The sequence below is a fragment of the Rhipicephalus sanguineus genome, chromosome 6 (assembly GCF_013339695.2).
Source record: "Rhipicephalus sanguineus isolate Rsan-2018 chromosome 6, BIME_Rsan_1.4, whole genome shotgun sequence".
In the NCBI taxonomy this organism is placed as follows: Eukaryota; Metazoa; Arthropoda; class Arachnida; order Ixodida; family Ixodidae; genus Rhipicephalus; species Rhipicephalus sanguineus.
This window is the reverse complement of record NC_051181.1, coordinates 172,325,230-172,349,542: the sequence shown is the minus strand read 5'-3', so window position 1 is coordinate 172,349,542 and position 24,313 is coordinate 172,325,230. Positions and strand designations below refer to the sequence as shown.

At 45.5% G+C, this 24,313-nt stretch overlaps 1 protein-coding gene across 1 annotated transcript in view; it reads left to right on the top strand.

The window, feature by feature from the left end:
• Positions 1-22,818, top strand: part of LOC119397713 (cuticle protein 6) — an 80,359-nt gene extending 57,541 nt beyond the window's left edge. The window contains exon 2 of the mRNA XM_049416673.1: positions 22,450-22,818. Coding sequence (XP_049272630.1) covers positions 22,450-22,818 — 369 coding nt within the window. The remainder of the gene's footprint in view (positions 1-22,449) is intronic.
• Positions 22,819-24,313: the final 1,495 nt, after the last annotated feature.

The window sequence follows — 24,313 nt, the reverse complement described above, 5'->3', positions numbered from 1 at the left end:
TCTATCTATCTAGCCGCCTACGTCTGGCCGCTCTCCTGGTCGCCTGCATAACTTGTAATATGCCAAAATTGGCATAACAGGGGATCAGTGCATGACGAACACGATTCACTGGTCATGACATGAATAACGCAAAATACCTGTCGCGTACGTCACGAAACCTTTTCTCTCAGTCACGTGTGGCACATACCCGTAAACCAGAGTTAACGTTATGCGGGTATGTGCCACAGGTGATACAGAGCCTCAACTAATACAGTAACCGCGAACACACACATTGACACGCAAGGAAAGTGATAATAATAACATTTATTGGGGTTGTATGTCCGAAAACCACGCGCTATGATATGTGAGACGCCGTAGCGTAGGGCACCGGAAATTTTGACCATCGGGTATTCTTTAACGTGTACAGAGATCGCACAGAACACGGGCATCTAGCATTTTGCCTCCATCGAAATGCGACCGCCGCGGCCGGGATCGAACCCGCGACCTTCGCGTCAGCAGCCGAGCACCTTAACCGCTACACCACCGTGGCGGACGCAAGGAAAGTGAGGAAACTGAAGACGGAACAGCCCTGGAAGACGCTCAACTACCATCCACTCGTCCACGTGGTCCGCAACGTGGACCACGTGGATTACGCAAAAACCAGCGTCAATACTTCCTACAATAAATCTGCTGAGAGAACCAGGCCTCTCATCCTTACCGGTGACTTCAACGTTGATTTATCAAGACCCAACAACGCTTGGTCGTCATACTGCGTGAAAGAAGGATTGGATGTGGCGAGGGCATCAAAAGACCTCGCTGCCACGTCCACGACAGGAGGCATAATAGATCATTTCATCGTAAGAGGGCATCCAGGATTTCCACCAGCTGCACTACTACACCTCGCACTTCACTACACTTAGACTCCTCATAGCCGCGATCACGAACGTATCCGATTAACAAGTCCGGTCCAGCTGCTGGTGATCACTGATCACGATGATGATGACCTTGTTCAAGAACTGTCAAGGACCCCTTCTACACATACACACGGGTTCGTGAAACGTGCGTGCTTTCTCCGTCATAACGGACAAGTATAAGCATAACAACTGTAATTATGACTGTAACGTACGTGCAGTGCGCCTGCGCATGCCACTCGGCTGTGTATATCTAGAGGGACTTTCCTGAATAAAGCTTAGTTGCGAGTAACGCCTGTCCTGTGCATCTGTGTTTCTTCTCTGTCCTGTTCGGATTCGCGCTATCCAGTATTGAAGAATATAAGCACTGCATATCAGCTTACCGCGTCTCGTGTTGGTAACACCCATGTTGCTGTTGCCATCGTTACGCAACTGTAAACAACTGGTTATATAATATATATGCGATTCTTCAACATATGAGAGTGTATATACCACTTCCATATTTCTATACAGCACCATTCCGTAACGTTTGGCTCAATGTGAGAAATTACGCCACAGTCACCATCCCGCGCATGCTTCGCATAACATCAATTCCCACGGTACGTGGGATCTGCCAGGTTTTTTGAACCGACACGTAGCAACTGAAGCTAGTTTTCAGAAACAAAGGAAAACCAATACAGCTGTAAAAGGTGATACTAAGAATAGAAACCCACCATCTACAGCTGCGATTCGAACCCGGGCGTCTTGAGTGGGAAGCGGGCATTCTACCCCTGCACCACTTCGGCGGAGCCGCGTGCACCTCTTAAACGACGACCCATTGCACACTACCGATCGCAGCGCTGCAAGCGGATTGACACTGTTTGGGCTTCACTTTTCGAAGCTAGTTCCGAGCACCCCCCTGTTCTAGTACACTCTACTTGTACTTAGCATTGATGCTAGCAATGCACGAGTGGCGTTTATTGTTTTGTCTTATTTTGTACATTAATACGCCCCGCCACGGTGGTCTAGTGGTTATGGCGCTCGACTGCTGACCCGAAGGCCGCGGGATCGAATCCCGGCCGCGGCGGCTGCATTTTCGATGGAGGCGGCAATGTCTGAGGCCCGTGTACTTAGATTTAGGTGCACGTTAATAACCCCAGGTGGTCGAAATTTCCGCAGACCTCCACTACGGCGTCTCTCATAATCATATCATGGTTTTGGGACGTTAAACGCCAGATATTAAATAATTGTACAGTAACATATGTATCGTTTTTTTTATTACTCGTGTTGCTTGTATACGTTTGCGCACTATCTGTTTCTCATAAATACAATAAGTCTTGCTTCACAAAACAGTCTTGTTTTATCGAACACCTTAGACTGTACACCAATAATGGATTTTTTCGGCTTTAACATTCTTGGCAAGCGCCCGCGTTTTTAGTTTTGCACGGCACTTATAGCACTTATCAATACAACAAGCAATATAGACAGGGCTGGGCAAAGATACTTTGAAATTGTATCGCGATACGATACAAGATACTTGGGCAAGAAGTATTTGAAATACAGATACAAGATACTGCTGCATTAATTGTATCCGATACGATACTTTGCAATTGTATCTTAAGATACTTCGATACATTCGCAAGTTTGTCATTATAGATCCATACAGGGTGATCAAATTTATCCTTGATGATTTTCTTACAATGCTCCGATTGCGAATAAGTTGTGTGGTCAGGGGGACACAAAGTGACAGGGTAATTTTCGCTGCAAGCCGCCCAGTTAATATGCAACGATGGACTTTTTATTTGCTGTACTAAGCGGGCATGTTTGTATGGAAAAGTTAGGAGCAGTCGCTTTTCTACACAGATCAGCATGAAAAAAATTCTAGCATTTCCGTGGTCCCAATTATCCAGCTGTAAAATTTACTTGCGGTTCAAATGATCAAAGCATGCATGTTTCTCCGTGATGTGACGCGTAGTCATTCCTTGATATCGCCCGCTGGTAATAGACCTTTTTCAAGCAATCCCAGAACCCCCCGAGGGCGCGCGAAGCACTATGGGAAAAGTGTGTACGGCGAGCCTGCCGGCTGTTTCGTCGCTCGCTGCTCGTTGGCGCCGTGGGAGCACCAAACGAAAAAAAAAACCCGTCGCCGCTGGTTGACTATTATTAAATCCTAAATACTACACGTCTGAACGCACCTGCATGTATCTCTACGCATGAAATGCGAAAGAAATGATGCAGTCAGTGTAGGTATATTACTGAGCGGATGTATACCGGATGTAGCAGTTAAGCGGCATGCGAGTTATCACGTGCTATCGTGAGCAATGTGAGCTGGAACATCGAATTCGTATTTATTCAATGATTACTTGTTCACAAGCCACTACGATATTTAATGCCATAGTGGCTCGTGATAGGGTTTAACCAAACTGTAGAGAGGTGTTACAGTGTTCAGGTATACAGATGATTATATTATTTTAATTGACAAGTCATGACCTGTACAAAGAAGTGAGCACATCCTAAACGTGTTTAATTAAAGAAAAAGGAATTGGACTAGAATTCGCTTGCGAGATGCCTTGCTCTGATAATTTGCAGTTTCTTGATACACGCTTTTAAGTTTCACTGCGGAGCATGTCTGCGAGCAGTATAGTCCGAGTTCAGCGAAATCGGTGTTTAATTTCGCGTCGTCGCATTAGAATATTGTTAAACGAGGAATCGTGATGTCATGGTTACGCAAGGCATTGAAAAAAAACTTGCGCACATAAGATGAGCAGTATATATTTCCAGCTGCAAAGTGATCGAAGATGCGGGATATCCTGCGTATCGTTGTATCGGTTCGCGAAAATCTGTTCGCACGGCAAAAGAAGATTAACACGGACGTTCTCCACCCGTAAATAATGAAGAAACTAGAAATACTGCAGTTATTCCACGTATGTATAAGAAGTTCTTCAGTCGCACGGCCTGAAGAACGTAGGGAAGCGATGTGGGGGTGTGTGCCGCCCCAAATAAGCTCAGTCGCATTAAGGTCGCAGGGGTCTGCGGTTGGCAAAGAAAAATGCGGTCAGAGGCATGCCGATTGTTTTGTAAATTGTGTAGGAGTTAACCGCAAATTTCTCTTTCTTGTCTCCACGTGTACATCGGCCAGACTGGTCGATGTATTAATATGTGCCTCAGAGAGCATCGAAATTCATTTAATGGAGCCGTCTCATCTCGCCTCTCTATGTCAGTCATGAAAATGTAATCCCATCTTCGAAAGCAGAGTAATTTTGTACCATCAACCTAATCAGACAACGCGAGAAATTTCAGTGGCATATCATGTCACAAATAACGCCACACTTTGTGTCAGTAAACCTTCTCATTCGTTACAAGACAAGGAATTCTAGTTTATTAATCGACTGTAAGCACGCGCCTTGGTTGTTTGACTTTTCGTACCTCTTTATGACACGCGCGACGCACTCCCATTTTTTTTGTGCTTTTTCTCACGCGTGCAATAATCTTTCAGTTTTGTGTGAGCGCTGGTTTGTGCATTTCCTTCCTTGTACTGCTCCTTTCTTTTTTCGCTCTAAGTATTATTCCAACCTGTAGTTATAGCACCAACGAAGGTTAGTAGGCACTTATAGTTCGTTACATATATGTTGCGAGCGACGCAATGGATGTATCCCATTTCCCAAAATGCCGACTACACTTTCTAGTGTACTCTTTAAATATCAGAACCTCACACTGTAGTCGTCGACAGTGTCGATGGACGTTGATTCCAAATGCATCCGTGAATCATAGACCGCTCCTGCACTTCATAGGCAACCGAGCTGTATTTTTTTTATTTATGCCGTAAGGAGCAATGGGGCCAAAAAAAATAAATAAAAGGTGACGCTTCTGAGCCGTTCAACTAGAGTTACTGTATATGCTTAAAGGTAGATGCTACCTTTAAGCATATACAGTAACTCTAGCTCAAGTGGTCCAACAATGGGAGAGATGCAAATCGTCGAGAGGCCGTCGCAGCTAAGCACTGAAGTTCGTGATTGAATTGCGCAGTAACATGTTGCACCTTGCCAAATTCACTGTGTCTAAGAAGTCCTGGCACGGCGCAAGCGGAAAGCTACAGCGCGAGGCCCGCGCGCTCGTCGCGGCGGCTGCTGCGGCGTACACACATTTCCCATGAGCGCTTGCGCGCCCGTTGGTGGCGCTCGTGAGCTTGAAAAAGGTCTATTAAAGGATAACCGTCATCTTTGCCTAAACGCCACAAGAAACTTCCGCGGGACTTCGGAGCGTTGCTTTGCGCCAGTCTGTATACTGCCTTGCGTGCGTAATCATGTGAACCGCAGTTAAACTTCGTGGCCGCACATCCAGGCGCACGGACATGTTAGAAGTATTCTTGCAAGTGCAAGTGCGTAAAAACACTACTGACTCAACTTTTCAATACAGACATGCATGCCCCCTTACTGCAGTAAAAAAAGCCACAGTTTAGCCGCAACGGCGAAGCAATGAATGCGATAGCAACAAATGGGAATGTAACGCGAATAACGGAAAGCAGGTCGAAATTGCCAGTGCGTCGCTCGAGCCCAAAGACGCACGAAAAGAACGCACACAGGACGAGCGCGAACTATCATGCGTCACAGCTCGATGAAGCGCACTGTTGAAACATAAAGCAGGGCGCACGAAACGAAAGAACAGGTACACACAGGACGAGCGCGAACTAAATGTCGCAGTTGTTACCTATTTCTGTTTGAACAGAGCGCTCCTTTCGCAAACGCGGCCGCTGCAGCGAGCGAAGTGACCTTCCTACGCTCTTTGACTTCAGCGTGGACATCGCGGGGAAAGCACAAGACATACAATCCCCCGCTCCACCCCCCGCCCACCCCCTTCTTCCCTCGAGATAAGCGCACGAAGGTGACCACGCCCTGTAGGACGAAGAGCATCGGCGTTCGCTGCAGGAGCGGGGCGACGACCTTTAAAGCGAGCCTCGCGCACTTCTCGCCATCTCGCTGGTGAGTAAGAAAGCACGCTGAAGTAAATGGTGTATGTAAATAGCTCGCCGTTAGCATGCTGAAAGACGCGCGTTTCGGAGCAAGAGGTCGGCCGTTCGATTCCGCGCGTCGGAAAGCATTTCTGACTTATTTTTCTTTGTGGCTTTTACATTTATATATACACATATACATATACGGTGCATGAAGGCGGCGACGGCAAAAACCAGCCGAGGCTGTCCATATAATCGCTATCGCAATAAAAGGGTCAGTGTGCAATCTTACATTGTTAAGTGGGTGGGTGTCAGCGATAATTATCATCCCACTTTGTGTCCTAACTCATTTGGAAAGGTGGTCTTCACGTACGTCCCCATGGGGAATTCTAAGAAAACTACAAAGCTTAATTCTGATCACCATCTATATCTTAGCATCAAATGTCTATTCGCAAAAATGTTTGCATTGAAAATTTTTTAACTGCGATCAACTTTGTGTCACTTGAACGAAATATCTGTTAGTATCTCATAAGCTTTGTATTTCTTCCTCAAACTATAATAGTTTCATTCTGAAACAGCTTATTTGGGTTGTTTTAGGTGCTTAACGTGGCAGCTGTTAGTACACTGCGCTGTCAGTGCTTTCTGCTTGTCGCTTTCGTAATTGACGGGAGTCGCTGCTCTGCTTGCCGACCAGCTAGGGTTTGCCATCTAACTAAAATCACTTCAATAAGAAGCCTCCGAGCCATGGCGAAAATACCGGTGTTTTGTTAAGGTCCCTCATGTTTTGTACTTTGTCCGTAAAAGCATTAACGCATCCGCAACACCGGATCACCGGACAGATGTAAACCAGCAACAACGCTGGTAGCGACATTTTTGTGACGTATCGTGTATACGTAGAGTACATAAAACTACGCTGACTTTTCATATTCTAATTATGTGCTGGCGTAAAATTCTCGTTCGCGACATACTCACTAACGTGCAATGTTTTAACATTTATTCTTCTACGACATAACATATATACATGTGCCGCCCAGAAACGTCTCAGACGTATTGTATAGTTGCACAAAGCGTCGCAGGACACCGCTGCTATTCACACTATTGCCACTTACAGCTCCCATCATATGGTGAATATTAGCAGAAAAAAAAGTGAGACCTAAAAAAGAAAAACAAATGTATATCCAAGTAAAGGCGGTTACCAGACAATCCCATTGATTTCAAAATGTTAACAGCGCATAGAACGATTAGGAAGGGACGAGACGACCGAGGTAAAGAGCGCCAACTTGCCCAAGCGTCAACTCTTGCGATCACATTGAATAATAACAGAAACACGGCACAGGCGGGACACCTAATGGCTATCACAATTAGGCACGAATTATCGTGCCAGACATGAGAAAACTGATTGACTATGGAAAATGTCATAAAACAGCTTCTAGTGACGCTCATGAAAAAAAACGGTGCATTTGGTATAACAATGCTTCTCGAATCTTCTTCCTAACATCTTGAAGGAGTTCATAATGATTTCCGTTACTATAATTGAAACTAAATTTCGCTGTTTCATGAAGTAATAAGTAGAATGTTTGTTACTCTATACTCCGGCTACCCCTGTATATCTTTTTTCAACATCGCCTTTGCATAGCAGTTAGCTCGAGTGAAATGTAAATAATCAAACAGCAGCAGAAATGTCGCACACGGTTAAAAGTAAGAATAAAGCCGAGAGTTCAAAAACATATTGCTTTGAACAGAGGGTAAAAAATAGGGAGGCCTAAGTAATGAGCGTCATTCAAAAGAAGGACAGCTAAGAAAGCATCAATAATTTGAAAAAGTATTAGAATAAAGATGGCAAGTCAAAATTGTATCCACGAGATCCTTCAGATCGCTGATGTACGAAAGCCACGAGACGCAGAGAAACCCTATTCTTGGATTCTCCAGACATCGAACGAAGCATTACGCAAGAGAAAATTTTATAACGACTCTACAGCGGCACCAAAATTTGTGCGAAAGACGCCGCACGCATAGGAGTACACAGCACAGCAAGCGTCACGGCAATGTCCCTACTAAAAAGGAAAAAAATTTATGAAAACAAAAGGCCAACATGACGTAGACATTTTCGTTTTCCTTCATGAACCTACCCGCCCATTGTCGCTCTTGCAAAGTTCACGGCGGAAATTGTAAGCCATGACTTCATGGGATAACAATTCTAGCTATAAGTAGGGGCAGATTAGCTCGTGACCTTTAGGAAGCTTTTTAAATGCGAAGCATTTCTTAGCGAACCTTTGGCACTCTGAGCGTTTCTATCTATCTATCTATCTATCTATCTATCTATCTATCTATCTATCTATCTATCTATCTATCTATCTATCTATCTATCTATCTATCTATCTATCTATCTATCTATCTATCTATCTATCTATCTATCTATCTATCTATCTATCTATCTATCTATCTATCTATCTATCTATCCGCCTACGTCTGGGTGCTCTCACGGTCGCCTCCTTAAGACCGAAATTGGCACGGGAGGGTAAGAGCATTTGACGAATATGATTGTCCGGTCATGACATCAATAACGCGAAAATCCTGTCGCGTACGTCGTCAAACCCTTTCCACTAGGCACGTGTGGCACATACCCGTTTGCCACGGGCCACGGTGTACGGGTATGCGCCACAGGTGATTGACAGTTTATATCTACCCAGGAGCGGCGAGAACAGACATTGGTAACTTAAATGCTAGTGCGTTAAGGAAAACCAACTTCGGTAGCGTTGACTCGACGAATGGAACAAAAAAACCACAGCATATCCACGGAGTGAATGATGATGAGTGGGCGAAGCTGCGGAGGTTCATCGGTAAACCGTGAATCTTCCGTGAATTCTGCCCAGTACATCATCACCGACGTGAGATCGGGCGCGTTTATACTAAAGGTTCGATGAGTTATGACGACTTGCAGCTCACTTTAATTTTACATGTACGCTGTGAATTTTCATTGTTTAGAAAACCATTGCTTTAGAAAACATCTGGCGTCTTTCGTTAAGCAGCTGGCGTCTTTTCGTTTTGCTTTTACAAAACATCCGGCGTCTTTCGTTGGTTTATTTCATCAATCAACGGCGTTTTGAACAAAATTTTTATTGTTTAATCACGCACAGGAGAAATCTCACCAGGCACTACCTTGGAGGTAAACAATGGCTGCTAATGGGAATGAAAGACAGAAGAAGTCGGCTTTTAGCTAACACTTACACTTCTACTTCTACTAACGTTTCCTACTGGAACATGCCAATGGCTGCTAATGGGGAATGAGAGACAGAAGAATTCGGCTTTTAGTTAACGCGCACGCTGCGAATTTTTTATTGTTCAACGACGCACAGGAAAAATCTCCCACCGGCACCACCTTGGAGGTCAAAGCGTAAGACTGGTTACGCACTACGACTACTACGACTACGACTACGAGGGACGAACGGGTGCCGCCTTAAGGAGCTTCGCCCCTAAAATGAAAATTAGGATCCCAGCAAGCATCGAACCCAAGCATTCTGCTTGGCAATCAGGTATTCTACCATTGAGCCACGCCAGGTCTGTAAACTGGTTCGGAAAAACAGCCTACGCAGGCGTAATATCGGTGCAACGTCAATTGTGGTTGTGGTGCTTGCTATCTAATTTTACAAGAAAGCAATAAACACTACATGATACTCCTACGATACAGGCGTCCCATCAGATTAACGCCTGTGGTTCTAGTGTTGGGTCCGCTTTTATAGCAGTCTAATAAACATTACGTTTTGCTTCCTATGATTCAGCAAGCTATATTGAAGCATTGCTCGACCCCGGAGGAATACATTACCGAAAGTTACATATGATATCCTCATCACCGCACCGTAAAGTGCACTTCGTCCGCCAGAACGACGCAGTGTCCTCTTCATTTCTTACGAGGCTGGGCGATGGCCTCATGCTGACCGAGGATGATGCCAGATTGATTGACAGCCGCTTTGTAGACTAGATTACGTAGGCCACATACGCCCAGGTAGTCTACGAATACGACAAGCACCATGCACCTATGTTGGTCTACGTAGCACTATCCAGGCCTACCAGCCTCGATGGCCTATACCTCACCAACTCGAAGGGTGGCTTCAGGTTCCGACATGTCGCCGGCTCTATCGACACACAATTTGTCGACGAAATGGCCAAGGCATCCACGAATTCCAAAAGCTACGCTATACCCCAAATCGCACTACACATGGACCCCTCGTCACCACCATCACGACCGGATCCGATAAGAAGTCATGACCAGCTGCTGGTGCTCACTGATCACGATGATGATGCCCTTGTTCAAGAACTGTGAAGAATTTCTTCCACACATGCACACGGGTTCGCGAAACGTGCGTGCGTTCTCGGGACATGTATAAGCACTACATATCAGCTTACCGCTTCTGGTGTTGGTAATACCCACGTTGCCATGGGCAGCGTTACCCAACCGTAAACAATTGCTTATATAACACATATGCGGCTCTTAAACATATATATGTGTGTGTATAAAATTTATACAAATCTTTAGTGTTATTTTGTAACGTGTCGCTCAGTAAAAAGAAAATACGCCACAGTCACCTTCCTGCCGCATGCTTCGCATAACATCGACTCCGACGGTACGTGGGATCTGCCGAGTTTTTTTATCAAGCAAAGGGGTGATACCTGTCTCAGCACCACTTCTGTTTTCTTGCGCGCAAGCGAATACAGATTACTAGATAGGCAATTATAAGCAGTTTGCGTTTTTTATCTTCTGCCTTGAATGCGCACGCGCCCAGGATCTTCCGCGTCGTGTGCAGTGTATGTCTATTTTCTATTAATTCAGTTGGAGTACAGCGCCCGCCCCGTCATGTCTTTCTGTGTGCTTTTGTTTAAAGTTTCGCGCTGAATTCTTTTAAAAGAAAAATATGCATCACCAACTAGCCCCACAACGTGTTTTGTTAAACGTGGACGTCCGCGCGCTTGATTTCTGTCGAGACGGCGCGAGTGCTGCCATGTGACTCTGCTCCACCAATAGGGACGCGGAGACCTCGTCGGCTGCCTTCGCTAGAGAACTCTGGCGGAAAGATCAGTGAATGTCACTGTTTTATTCATGTGGCTCAGTGGCGGCAGTATGAGCTTGAGAAGCTGAGTTCAGCCAACGTGTATTGTTTCGCGCGGGGTGTTCCGATGGAGTATCTTGTATCTTAAGATACACGATACATTATTGAATGTATCGGAAATACAGATACTTATACAGCTCTTGCGAGACGTATCGCGATACAGATACAAGATACCCAACAAGTATCTAAGATAGTATCTAAGATACATGTATCTTCGATACTTCCCAGCACTGAATTATATAAGGAAGCACCAAACTTAATTTCTTGGTCGCGACGGCTGCTTTTCCGATGGAGGCGAAAATGAGGCCCGTACTTAGATTTAGGTGCACGGTAAAGAAGCCCATGTGGTCGAAATTTCCGGAGACCTCCACTACGGCGTCTTTCATAATCATACCGTGGTCTTGGGACGTTAAACCTCAACATATTTTTGAAAGGATGTTAGGTTTGCTTAAACACCCCATTCCACTTTTGCCATAAGGGTGTAGTTTTCATATTACACTCTTAAAAGGACGCCAAAGAGAAACAATGAACCGGTTTACATCGCTAAATTGTGCTCTGAGAAATCTAATGTCGTTACCAAAGGACTTGCTTCTGGGCTAGTTGGTGCGTATATTCTTTAGGTACAGAAGACTGAGGCGCGAAATACATTTCTTGAAAAAGGGAGAAGCAGAAGAGAAGACAGAGAAGCGCCAACTACCAACTGTTTATGACAGACTACGAAAGGTACGGTACCCTTTTTCAAGAAATGTATTTCGCGCCTCAGTCTTCTGTACCTAATGTCGTTCATTTCGCCATCTTAGGTTTATTAATAGAGGAGAAAATCAAGTTCAAAGTTTCATTTTTAAATTTAGCGCTGAAATCTCCCCGTGTGACGTCACGGATTTCAAAGTGTATCTATCGTATTTTGGCGCCTATGGCTCAACAAAATTACCCCAAACTTGATATGTTAAGTCTATGGCCCCCTCAGAGGACAATGTACTTCATTTTTACCGATTAGGAACTACGTAGTCCACAGTAGGCGCCGTCAAAACATGTGACGTCACGGCGAATGGTGCCGAAACTTCAAGGTGGCGTCGCAACCTTGAAGCTTGCGCTTTGTTTTTACGCGTTTTCTCGCTTACTAAGCGTCTTCTCGCAGCAAGCGTGGTGTTTTTGGTATCGTGAAAGAGTACTTCATTAATATGAGAACAATCGTTTTGCTCTTTAGTGTCCCTTTAAAAATTGATGCATGAAGGGTGTAAGTCCGTGAAGTATGCTCATGAGAAGGGTGTAATCCTGCTTGTTACGCCCTGTTTGGGTGTGAGACACCAAAAACACCTATATGGGTGTAATATGGTTTACAATGAAGGGAAGGCGCTCAATATAATACTGTGTGTTTAGTTGTCCCATATGAATACGAGTAGCTGGAGCGTACTCTTTAAAACAATTGTTTCGACCGCCTGGACGTGCGAAGGAAAACAATTATCGTGTCCGAAATTTGTCATCATAGCTTACATTTTCCATATATCTTGTTCTTTACTTTTGCTCCGTAAAGCGCGTTTTTTTACAGCATAACCACGCGCACAACTTTCGTTTCGCTGAGAACAAAGCGATGTAACGAAGGAAAACCAACAGCTTTATATATCAAACTCACTTAGTTGTATTAATGGTGGAATTAAATGTCGCGTAAATTTACAAAATACACTGCCCAAAGCGTCGTGATTGATGACAAAATTATTCAGAGCAAGACACGGCCCGAAAAGGAACAAAGCACTTTTATGTCTTTTCCTTGCGCATTTTGACCCTCAAAAAGTCTCCATTTACGTCGTGGTTAGTTCGTCCACTGTGCTCAGGATAGGTGTACATTCTATAGTGTAGGTTTTTGAAATGTTGCGAACACTGCTTTGTCATGTACTTGAAAATGAACGCGGGACTAGCACGTTCAACTTTCTTTGCAAGTTTCGCAAGAGCTAATAACACGACAGTTCAGTGGCACATTTTTTAATCGCAATTTTATTTCAGTAAATATCCGCTCGGCAATTACAACTTTTGTTCCTTTGATGCGCGACAACTTGTGACGCGCGATGTGGTTGGAGTTAACTTTCGCGTATCGAGTAAGCGATTGTGTTGCCTTTAAAAACCATTTTCTGACGCGCAGTTAGATCTGATTAATATGCCCCTGGAACCGTTTGCGTAACACTTTCGCTGGTGTATAATGTTCAAGCTCCTTTGGAATGGCAGAAAATACCGATCGAAGGATAACTGCTCCGGCTAATCAAAGGAACTGAGTTTTTAAATCATAATTGATCGTTCCAAAAGCAATCACCCCAGTTGCGACATGGAGACCGATCGAGCTCGGTTACACACGCTGCGTGCTGGAAGGCATGTTTGAGACTGAAGCTTGTCGTTTGCATATAAACAGCTGATCTCACCGCATGTTTGTGTGCATAAATAATGAAGGAAAGGCCGCACACAGACTGGCGCAAAGATCGACGGTGCAATGGATGTTCACCGACTGTAAAGTTTCACTGCTGTGAGAAAAAAAAGCTTTAAAAAACGTCGTATTTTGTTCTGTGTAAAAGCTTAAGGTTTGTCACCACCTTTGAGAAAATACTTCAGTTTCAATTCGAATGTTACAGCTGTATTTTTATCTTGTAACGATTTAAGACATTTAATATAAAAAAATATTGATATACGAAATATTTTTACAATTAAAATTTGCCGAAAATTATGGCGCTAACGAAAAGTGGCTCGGTAGGAACATAGTGACCACAATGACCTCTGACTAGCATAATTGCAATATCTGTAAGCTGAAATGAGTTATTATAGAAACACAGGAAAACATTACATCTCGCACATTCTGGTTCTGAACAAATGCACACAGTGCAAAAAATTAATATTCGCTTTAATTTCTCCTAGTTCACTGCACAGGTGAGTGCATAAAGTAATAGTATTCCGAATTTTATGCATAAATATTTATTACAGGAGAAGTTATCGCCCTTCGCATAACTGTACAACGCAAAAAAGCAGGTTTTGAGAAAAATCGGTTTAAAGACTTGAAGTGAGTGTCCTGGTAATCTAGAATCTATCGTAATGCTAGGCCTCCTTGAAGCTGCGCATTCGGATGGCTGCAACAGCGATGTCAGCCTATAATTGGGAAAACATGTAATAAAACCGGCTGCTGCATAGCCATGCAGTGTCTGATTTCAACCGTTCGAAATGCGCCTGAACTTGGTGCACGTACTGACAAAGAAATAGGGACACGCATGCTAGAATGAACACTTGGTAAATTTCTCAGCTGTTTTGCACCATTTTGTCTCATCGAATGTTTCAAGGTTTATTGCTCTGATGCAGAGGCACTACGCACTTATACCGAATTGACAGTGCCTAAAATCAGAGAATGTCACTGAGGCTAGGATTTCTTTTCGTTCATCTGGTTTCTCTAAAAATGTTTACGCCACATCCATTTCTAAACCAACATCGGGTCGCATTATCAAAGGAAGGCTGCACACGCGCACTGCCACGCCATAATTGAGAACGCCCGTAAGTGAAAATGCGCGGTGGCCAACTTTTTTGTCGTCATGCGTGAAATAAGCTTCTGCGGCTAATATGGGTTTGTCCAGATAAGAATGAACACTAGGCCACCATTCCTGATTTTGATGAAATTTACTCTAGACGCAGGTTTTACACACAGAACAATGATTTCCGAGTAAGCTTTGTGAAACAAAGTTTTCTTCGCCTAAAAGAAAATTACACAAATTTTGACCGCAGAACACTTTCCCGCCAATCTCGCAATTTCTGAACTTTAAGCGCACCTAGCGAAAAAACGGTGAACTTCTTGGTCATAATATTTATGCAGTCTTATGCAATCTTATGAGTATTTTATTTTCCTTTGCTGTCGAAGGAGAATAAATGTCACTATCATGGCAAAAGGCACAAAATACCTATACTTCAGGAATTTACTGCAGCACACAAGTTAAATAGAGGATAATAAAACTCGGTGCATGTTGACATTGATATTACGGGCTTTCTAAAAAATAATTTTTGTGTTTTTCACCCTCACCGTTATACTTGAAAATTGTGCGGAAACGTATCTCGTTTACCAAAACCGTCGAAGTTTAAAAATAGTTCTTTTTCCGATGGGCCATTTTTAGTATTCTTAAAATGTGTCTGATCGAATGCAAGAACGTTATATGCCAATCTGTATAAAAAATGCTGCATTATTTGAGTCGTTACCAACTCATTCTAGTGGCCACGCCATTATGTGCTGCAAATCGGACGCAAGTTGTTGAAAGTAATTGTACTCGACATGGTAAAAAAGAAGTCGTTAAAAACAACAAATACGCTCAGATTGCATGGTGCGGCAAGCTGTGTATTCACTTGCATTTAAAAGGCAACTCTGCGAATGTGAAACTGCTCGTCTGTCCTGCTTTTCAAGTACAAGTACTGCTCTATGTAAGGCTGAGCTTGAAGCTATGCTACATTTCAAGATATCACTGTAGCATTCATATCCACGATTTAAGTTGCCGACTAGTGCAGCGGGGCGTGTGACACAAGGGATCTCAGCGCAGTAAAAGACGCATGTGTAGTGAGGCTTGGTATTGGGCGAGTAGGTTCAACGACACCGCAAGCGTTGTCGTTGTGTGTTTCTTCTTAGTGTCATATTTTATTCGCGCTGCGTCTTTGAAGACACACGTGGACACACGATTGTAATGAACGGTGTCGTCCTTTTGTTCTGGGAGAGAGGCTATCCAGATATGGTTGAATGCGCTGAAGCACGTATTAGTAGAGACTGAATTTTAGGCAAATGCCTATTTTGTTCCTTGCGCTCCTATCACGCCACTTTGATATATGAGCATGTATTAGAGGTTAAGAAGGGCTTTTATCGTGTTTTTACAGTGCCTATAAATGCCTATTTTTGGTTTTTGTACCTAAATGCTCACGAATGCCTATAAATGCCTATTTTCAAAATTGGCGCTTATATGAACCCTATTAACCGCCAGTTTCGCTCCCGAGTGCACTTTGAAACCGTTATTCATGTCACCGCGCAACATCGCCTGTTCGAAACTCTGTTCGCTTCAACCTGCAGTGTTTAGCCAACTCCCGTAAACAACCGCTAGCAGCAGTGAAATGGCACGCACCGGCGAAAATTCGTTGCCGCGGAGACATGGCGCGAGCGGTTGGCGATTGCGATACCGCGGAGAACTGTCAGCGGAGAGTGAAGAGCAAGAAGACAAAGAACATTTTGATGTGTACGCGGCTTTTGTTTTCGTAATGTACTTTGTGAGGTGTTGAACGAGAAATCTTGTTCGGAAGGGAGTTGGTTCAACCATAATTTACGTACGTCCGTGCTTGCGTTTGTGCGTGTCTGTATACACACGAAACACTGAAAAGTTTCGGGGGGTTGACTCTCTCCCCTTGGCAGTGAACCCTCCAGTGAGAAGTTGGCTGTACGTGATTTGACCCGGCCAATAGGAGGTTGTCCTTTAGCGATCTGGCTATCTGCTCTGCCCTTCATGCCGAGAAGACAGCCAGGAGTGTGTTGAGTGGGACTCACCATGCAGAACGCGGGAGAGACCGTGTTCTGCGAATCGTGCGGGACGGCTATGTCCAACTGTTGGCGCCCTTGTGCCATCTTAAGCAATAGCATTTTTATTTTCCTGTCGTACATAGAGGTCGCGCACGTTTTCGTTTGAAATTATTTGCATTTATGTGAAAATTTATTGCGCCTATGTTTACAATTTTGGAAGCCTAAAACGTTGTCTTGACTGCCTATTTTTTGCGCCTAAGACGAGCTTTTTTAGTGCCTAACAATCCGGCCTCTACGTATTAGACATCCACTGTCCGAGGCCTCCCGAAGGAATTCTGGCGAAAGGCCGTACCGCGCTGCTCAAGTTCCTATACGCGATAGAAAAGGAATGACCCTGCCATGTACACCGTTCAGCGCACGAAATCACACAAAGGCGCAGTGTCGAATGCAAAGGGACCGAGATTGGCCGCGTCTCCTGCGCGCGGGTGGCAGGAGACGGTAGGTGGGGTAAAGCGTTCGGTTCACCCATATAGCCGCTTAAAACCGGCTTGACTTGGCTTGAAGTGTATAAGTAGGTGGCGGCAAAGTAGCGTTCAGGCCGCCGTTTATTTCTGCGTGGTGTGGTGGGTGTTGGCAGAGAAGGCACTACTGGTGTTTGTTTTGAGCGTGAACTGTGTGCGCGAGAACCGCCTCTGGCCGTGGTGTAACCGTGGGGACGTGGTCGCGTTGTGTAGAGTGTTGTGTTGTAGAAAGTTATTCATGTGCAAGTCGTTGCCGCTTTTGTTTCTGCGATGTCCCCGTGTTCAGTGGACCGCTGCCAAATCTATAAGCAACGATAACGAGCGTGAGATAAAGGCCATGTGTTATGCGATTTGTGAATGTCTGTAATAATTGGTTCTTGATGGAAAGGAAGAACGGAGTGTCTAGCGTTACGTCTAGACGTAACTATAGGAGCCGTTGCAGTTACGTCTGGACGTAAGAATAAAAGTCTTAAAGTTACGTCCAGCGTGAGATTAGACGCACCGAACCGATCGGCTCTAGTGGCGCAGCGTGTCGTGCTCGGATCTGCGAGGACGTTGGTTCGAACCTCGCTGTTGTTCTTCTCTCTCTTTTTTTATTAAGTGCTCCACGGGCGCCGTAATATTTTTTGTTTAAGGAAATCGCCTTGGTGGCAGCGGTGGACGCCCCAGCCCACGTCGCGCTCCGTGCTCTTGCTGTAGTGACACCAGCCACTCGAGCAAAATAGTGGAGCGACGACGGCGCACCGCGAAGCGACAGCGTCCCAGTGACACGAGCCAACCACTGAAACTGGCAAGATAATTATTAAACTTAAGTGCGCATTGTGAATCACACGGTGGACGTAACTTTAGCAGCTGATTATGGCTCCCTGCGTCGTCTGCTAGCCACACCGTGTTTGCTAGTGTGCGAACGTCCTGCGCGCGTCCTCAGAGGGCAGCCTATTCCGTTGTGTTAGCACAGCATCAAATGCTTGTACGTATGTCTGCACGATATAAACAAGCATTTCAATTTCCAAGGCTTGTATGCAGACTAATAAGTGAGGAAGACACGCAAATTGGGCGAGTTGGTGAGGTTCCATGGTAACAATATAAAGCAGCGCTTTTTTAAACACAAGACGAAGGAATGGAGGGACACATACGTCTCTTATTTCCTTCGTCTTGTGTTTAAAAAAGCGCTGTTTTATATTTTTAATAAGTGAGTGCATGCACGTGTCTGTATGGAGGTGTGAATGCAGAATTTTTGAGACACAATTATTATTTTATTTTATTTATTTAATACCCATAGCGCCCATACAGGCATTACGTACAGTGGGGGGGGGGGGGGGTACAGAAGAAGAACAAGCATGAAAGTTGCAGGTGCAAATGAAAATGTAGATTATTCTACGCCGACACAAACGTACACAGCTGCGTCGAATACAGCTACATCAAAAATGTCGTATACATTGGGAAAACAATCTAAAATAAACAGAAAGCACAGTGATAATAGTTAATGGCAATGCGAACAGTAATTACAACAAAGCGCGGCAGTGGTAAATATATAGTACAGCACAAGATGCAAAGGAAGCACTAAAAGAAAACAACACAGTTTACAAATGGGATACAGTATAGATCATGGTGATTACCAGGCGTACGCATGATTTCTTTTAAGGCTCAGTGGTCAAAAGATTCAATCATTTTTATTGCAGAAAAGAATGCGCCATTAGACAAAATTCCTACAGTTGTGGAAGGAAGTCGATTCCACTGACTGATAGTTCTGGGAAAAAAAGAGTTGCTGAAGGACGATATATTGCATTTATATTCTCTTATCTTAATTGTGTTCGTGATCTTTGCGTGCTGATGTGTAGTGAGGCCGGTTAATGTATACGTCACGGGAAATTCGAGTATGAAAATGATATATGCTGTGTAATAGCTTCAGTCGAAATGACGCTCTTCGCATGCTGCAGAGACTTCCATTTTAATATCGCCTTAGATTCCGTTGAACTAAACTGTCTGTCATACATGGGTATATTAAGCACATATCTTGCCGCCATGGACTGAACTTTTTCTAATCTTTCTTTGTTTGATGCTGTTGAAGGGTCCCACACGCAGCACGCGTATTCCAGCACTGATCTTACGCATGTTTTATATAATAACTCCCGGGTTTGCTGTGGAAATGCACGTGTATTTCGTCGCAAAAATCCCAAACTCCGACAAGCTTTACCTACGGTATAATCCACATGCCGACTCCATGATAAAGAGGGGCAAAAGTAAACGCCTAGGTATTTGTATTCGCACACCATTTTTACCGGTGAGCAGTTTATTGTGTATTCGAATTCACCTGGACTTCTTTTTTTCTGGTGAACCTAATGCACACCGTTTTCTTAAGCTTCAGTTTCATTTCCCATCGCTCACACCATGCGTGTATCGCACATAAGTCGTTTTGGATCACAGATCAGTCAGTTTCAGAGGTAATTTTGCGGTATAATATGCAGTCATCTGCAAATAGCCTAATATGATATTGTACGTTTTCGTTAATCTCATTGATATAAAGTAAGAAAAGAAGGGGTCCCAGTACTGATTCCTGAGGCACCCCTGACGTAACATCAGTTATTGCAGACTGTTCGCCGTTTACAACTGCGCATTGTCGCCTCTCACGTAAATATTCAGCAACCCATGCAATAACTTGGGGATTAATGTCAAAGCTGGACAGTTTTTGCAGTAATAAGTAGTGCGAAACGGTGTCGAACGCCTTCTGAAAGTCGAGGAAAATACAATCAACCGAAGAGTTATCGTCCAGTGCTGCTGCTAAAACATGTGTGAACTCTACCAGTTGTGTGACGCACGATAGTTCATGTCTAAATCCGTGCTGGTTTGAGTTCAATAAAGAATTACTATCTATATGCTTAACAATGGCGGTATATAAAACGTGTTCAAGGATTTTGCAGCACACAGAAGTGAGTGAAATGGGGCGGTAGTTATTGATAACGTTGCGCGGGCCAGATTGAGCAACCGATGCCATTTTCCAGTCAGTCGGGAGAGAACTTTGTTTTAAGGACTTTTCGTAAATGAGTGTTCGCAATCTCGTGAAGTGTTGGCGATTTAGAAATCCTTGTGATACCAAGCATGAACTATAGTCTGCAAAGGCCGGTTAGCAGTAAAAAAGACCTCAAGTCACGCACCTCTAGAGAGGTACACGGAATCATGCAAACAGAAAAGCAGAGTGCACAGAGTTCCACTTCAACTATAATTACACAGAAATACAGGCTTTTTTTTTTTTTGTAGCCGCTACAGCAAGAAGTATATTGGTTCAGTCGCACAACACCATTTATACTGTAGTATGGGCAGAACCCAACCTAAGCAAAACATCGAGCACAGTGGAAAACACGACTGTCGCCGAAGGCCAGTACCCCATTGATTGGCGGATTGCACTTCTCACACACGTAATAGGAACGTTAGGACGGCTTCGTGCATTAATGTGGCAATGGAGGGCGTATATACCACCATTGGGCTGTAGTCAACGCGCTTTCTTGGATATGTGCAACACTTAATTGGATATGTGCCGCCGACCGCCCATCCATACTACACTGCTAACGCCGCGACGGTGAGCCCAATCTCGCAACAATGTGTTGCGAGTAGGCCAAGTAGGCTGCACCAACATAACTGGACGGAAGGAGGCTTCCTAAAGACGACATTTATGTGTACACACGCGGGGCAGCTGTACCGATTGTTATTGTATGGACGTAACCCTAGTGGACGTGTGATACATCAACACGGGCACGCAAACCGTACTTACATCAAGTTCGATGGAGACCTGCAGTTATTTCACTTTTATTTCACTAACCGTGATTGCCCCAAACTGAGGTTGACCGCCTCAACGAAGCTAAGGAAAAGGCAGCACCCGAGACGATGGCTGAAGGCAGCGTGGCTCCGGCGGAGGCCGAAATTAACGTCTTCCTAAAGTGCGTCAGCTGGTCTGTCTCGACAACAGAGCTGCTGATACGCGAAACAGTCCGGCAAAACAAACCACGCACGTCTCAATACATAAGTGATGCTGGTAAATCGGTGATACGACAGTGATACTGAATGTATGGCCGCTTAATTCAGCGAGCGGCCGTGCTGAACGTTACAGTTACAGTGGATAGGTGTAAACGTCTAACCTTTCACACCGACCACAAGGTGACCACCCCTAACTTACGTCAAATATTCTCAGGGACAGTAGTATAAAAACAGCAAGGAGTTGTTTTAGTCTGCGCATAGGACGCGTAACCACGGAGGCAGAATTGCACCGTGGACCCCGTGGACAGTTACGTCTGGGCGTAACGATAGCGACGGCTACAGTTACGTCTGGACGTAACCCTAGACGCACCGTTAAATAAAAGTGATGGTTCAAGTACACTTCGCCCAAATTACTTTCCAACTGTAAGTGATCGATCCACGCAAAGCACGCACTTACCACACATACATGTCCGCCACAGTACAAGCTGTGCGTCAGACAGACATTCACAAATCACCTAACTCATGGCCTTTATCTCATACTCGTACAGCTCGTTATCATATCTGATAGATTTGGCAATGGTCCACTGAACAGGGGGACATCGCAGGAACGAAAGCGGCAACGACTTGCTACGACTTCTACAACATACACAACGCGATCACGTCCCTACGGTCAGAGGTAGTTCTCGTTAATGCGCACAGTTCACGCTCAATATCAACACCAGTACAGTAGTGCGTAGTGCCGTGCCTCCCCTGCCAGCACCCACCACGCAAGCCACACAAACGGGCCACGCAGAGCACGCACTTACCACACATACACGTACGCCACAGTACAAGCTGTGCGTCAAACAGACACATTTCACAAATCACGTAACACATGGCCTTTATCTCATGCTCGTACAGCTCGTTATCATTGCTTATAGATTTGGCAGTGGTCCACTGAACCGGAGGACATCGCAACAAAAGCGGCAACGATTTGCTACGACTTTACAACACACAGAGTTCTCGTTAATGCACACAGTTCACGCTCAATATCAACATCAGTACAGTAGTGTGCCTCCTCTGCCAACACTCACCACTCAAGCCACACAAACGGGCCTGAACGCTACTCTGCCGCCACCTACTTATACACTTCAAGCCAAGTCACGCCGGTTTTAAGCGGCTATATGGGTGAACCGAACGCTTTGCCCACCTAACGTTTCCTTCCACCCGGTGGAAGGAGACACTGCCACCGAGATTTGCAAACCGCTGCGAAGACGGAAGTTACCGTTGGTTCCGGAGGAAGCCCCATGTGCTAGAAACGAAGTTCGGTAACGGGGCGTTTTGGGCGTGTTATTGAACTACATTTCTACGGTATAGGGAACCAACGGCCACCGTCGCCTTCGTGGCGGTTTGCAAATCTCGGTCCTTTTGCATTCGAAACTGCGCCTGTACGCGCGCCATTTCGTGCGCTGAAGGCTGCATGGATGTCCGCCCAAAATCGGTTCGCTCTCTTCCCGTTCTTACGAATGTGTTTCTGCATGCGCAGCTGCTGCTGGTGCTGATCTCGGTGGTCGCGTGCGAGCCAGCCATACCGGCGGGCAAGCGCGCGCAGTACTTGGTCCAGGACCAGGCGGGATCCTACAAGTTCGGCTACGACACGGGCGCCCAACAGCACCACTTCCGCCAGGAAGAGCGCACCTCGGACGGCACCGTGCGCGGTCGGTACGGCTTCACGGACGCCAACGGCTACCTGCGCGTCATCGAGTATGTAGCCGACGAGACGGGATACCACGTGATACACACCAAGACGGAGCTGCCGCAGAACAGGCCACGCCCGACGGTCAAGCCGCACGCGCCTTTCCTGGGCCCGCTGCCGCCTTTCATCCCGAGGCCCCACCCCGAAGAGGAAACGTGATCGCCATTTCGGTCCCACGACAGAATACGGGGACGATTGAGGGGACCAAGGCCTCTCACGTTCGAGGCTAGAAAGTCCTTTCGTCAGTGTGATGTGTCGGTCCATTTTCAAACATTGTGTGGCAGCACAACAGCAACACGAGCGTTCTTTGCCGCTATGATGAACAGCTACAAACGAAAATACCACCTGTATATACGCCGATGTTCACTGGTTCCTGTGCTTTCCTTACTTGAAGCTTTTCTGGTCCATGTAGTAAGGTGTCCTTTTTATGTCGTCCGTGTTCTTAGCGCTGGGAAACACCGAATGATAGTTATTTTCTGGTCTTGCTTTCTCCTCGTCTTCCATATTTATTATATATAACTGACTCCGCTTATTATACACGGCTCTCCCCATTTCACCCATTTTAGAGGCGCGGCAGACTGACACACATTGCTCAGAGCGAGCGCTGTCGACGCGAACAACTCAGTGCGAATGCCTTGAAAACACATGACTGCGGCCTTCGTGTGATCTGTTGGCAATCAAGCCCATGGCAGCAAACATTCGCGCGACAAACTGAGCAGAGCAACTTCTAACGTAGACAAAAACAAGTCCAGTGCCGTCCACCCTTAGGGTGAACACGGCGCAGCGTGGCCGCGCATCTAAGCGTAGCGGCGCATGCGCAGAAGGACGCGCGAGAGCGCGTTGTCTGGAACAGAGCTGCCGTGGCGCCGCTCTTGCCCGGCTGTAGTAGAGCAAGAGCGGCGCGCTCCCCGTGCGCCGCATCGATTCGGTGCGCGGCGGCGCCGGATGCATGAGCAGCGTTCACCCTTAAAATGGACGCCACTGTACATTTTGACAGTGTAGCAGAGACCGAGCGCGTAGTATGAACAAAAACAGCGACTGCCGTCTCGCCATTGGCCGTTCCTCATGTAGTGAGGGTAGAAAAAAAAATAATTCTCTGCAGGACAACCTGTAAAGCAGACATGGAGAATCGTACACATCAGGAAAATTCTGGCCTTGCGAAAATTTGATTCCAAACCTGCTCTTCGACAGGCCGTTCCCGACGAACGCTAGACGCAATGCCGTTGCCGCCCGAAAACAGCGTTGTGCCGCATATCTTCCCGTAGAAAACTCCCAAAGGAGATTTCGCGCTCGTCAGTCACCCACCTTTACCGAGCGGAATGCCGCTGAGCTTTTTAATCGAAAAACATAGATTATCATGGTAAAAGAATGCACGCGATAATCATCAACACTGCGCGTGACACAACTTCCCCTTAAACTTACAACGGATGCCACTTGCCAAGATATACGGCATTTATTTTTCCGTTAGCGTGAATGTTTCGGCGCTAATATGTCAGCGCTGGCGTCCTTTTCTTCATTTTGTCTGCGTCATCAAGTAAACGTAATCGGCGCTCCTCGCGAAAACACCGAATTTTTTCATGCGACGTTTACGCTGGCGCAAATGAGGCGGCAACACGTGCAGTCACTTCTCATTGCGCAACCAAAAATGGCGTTG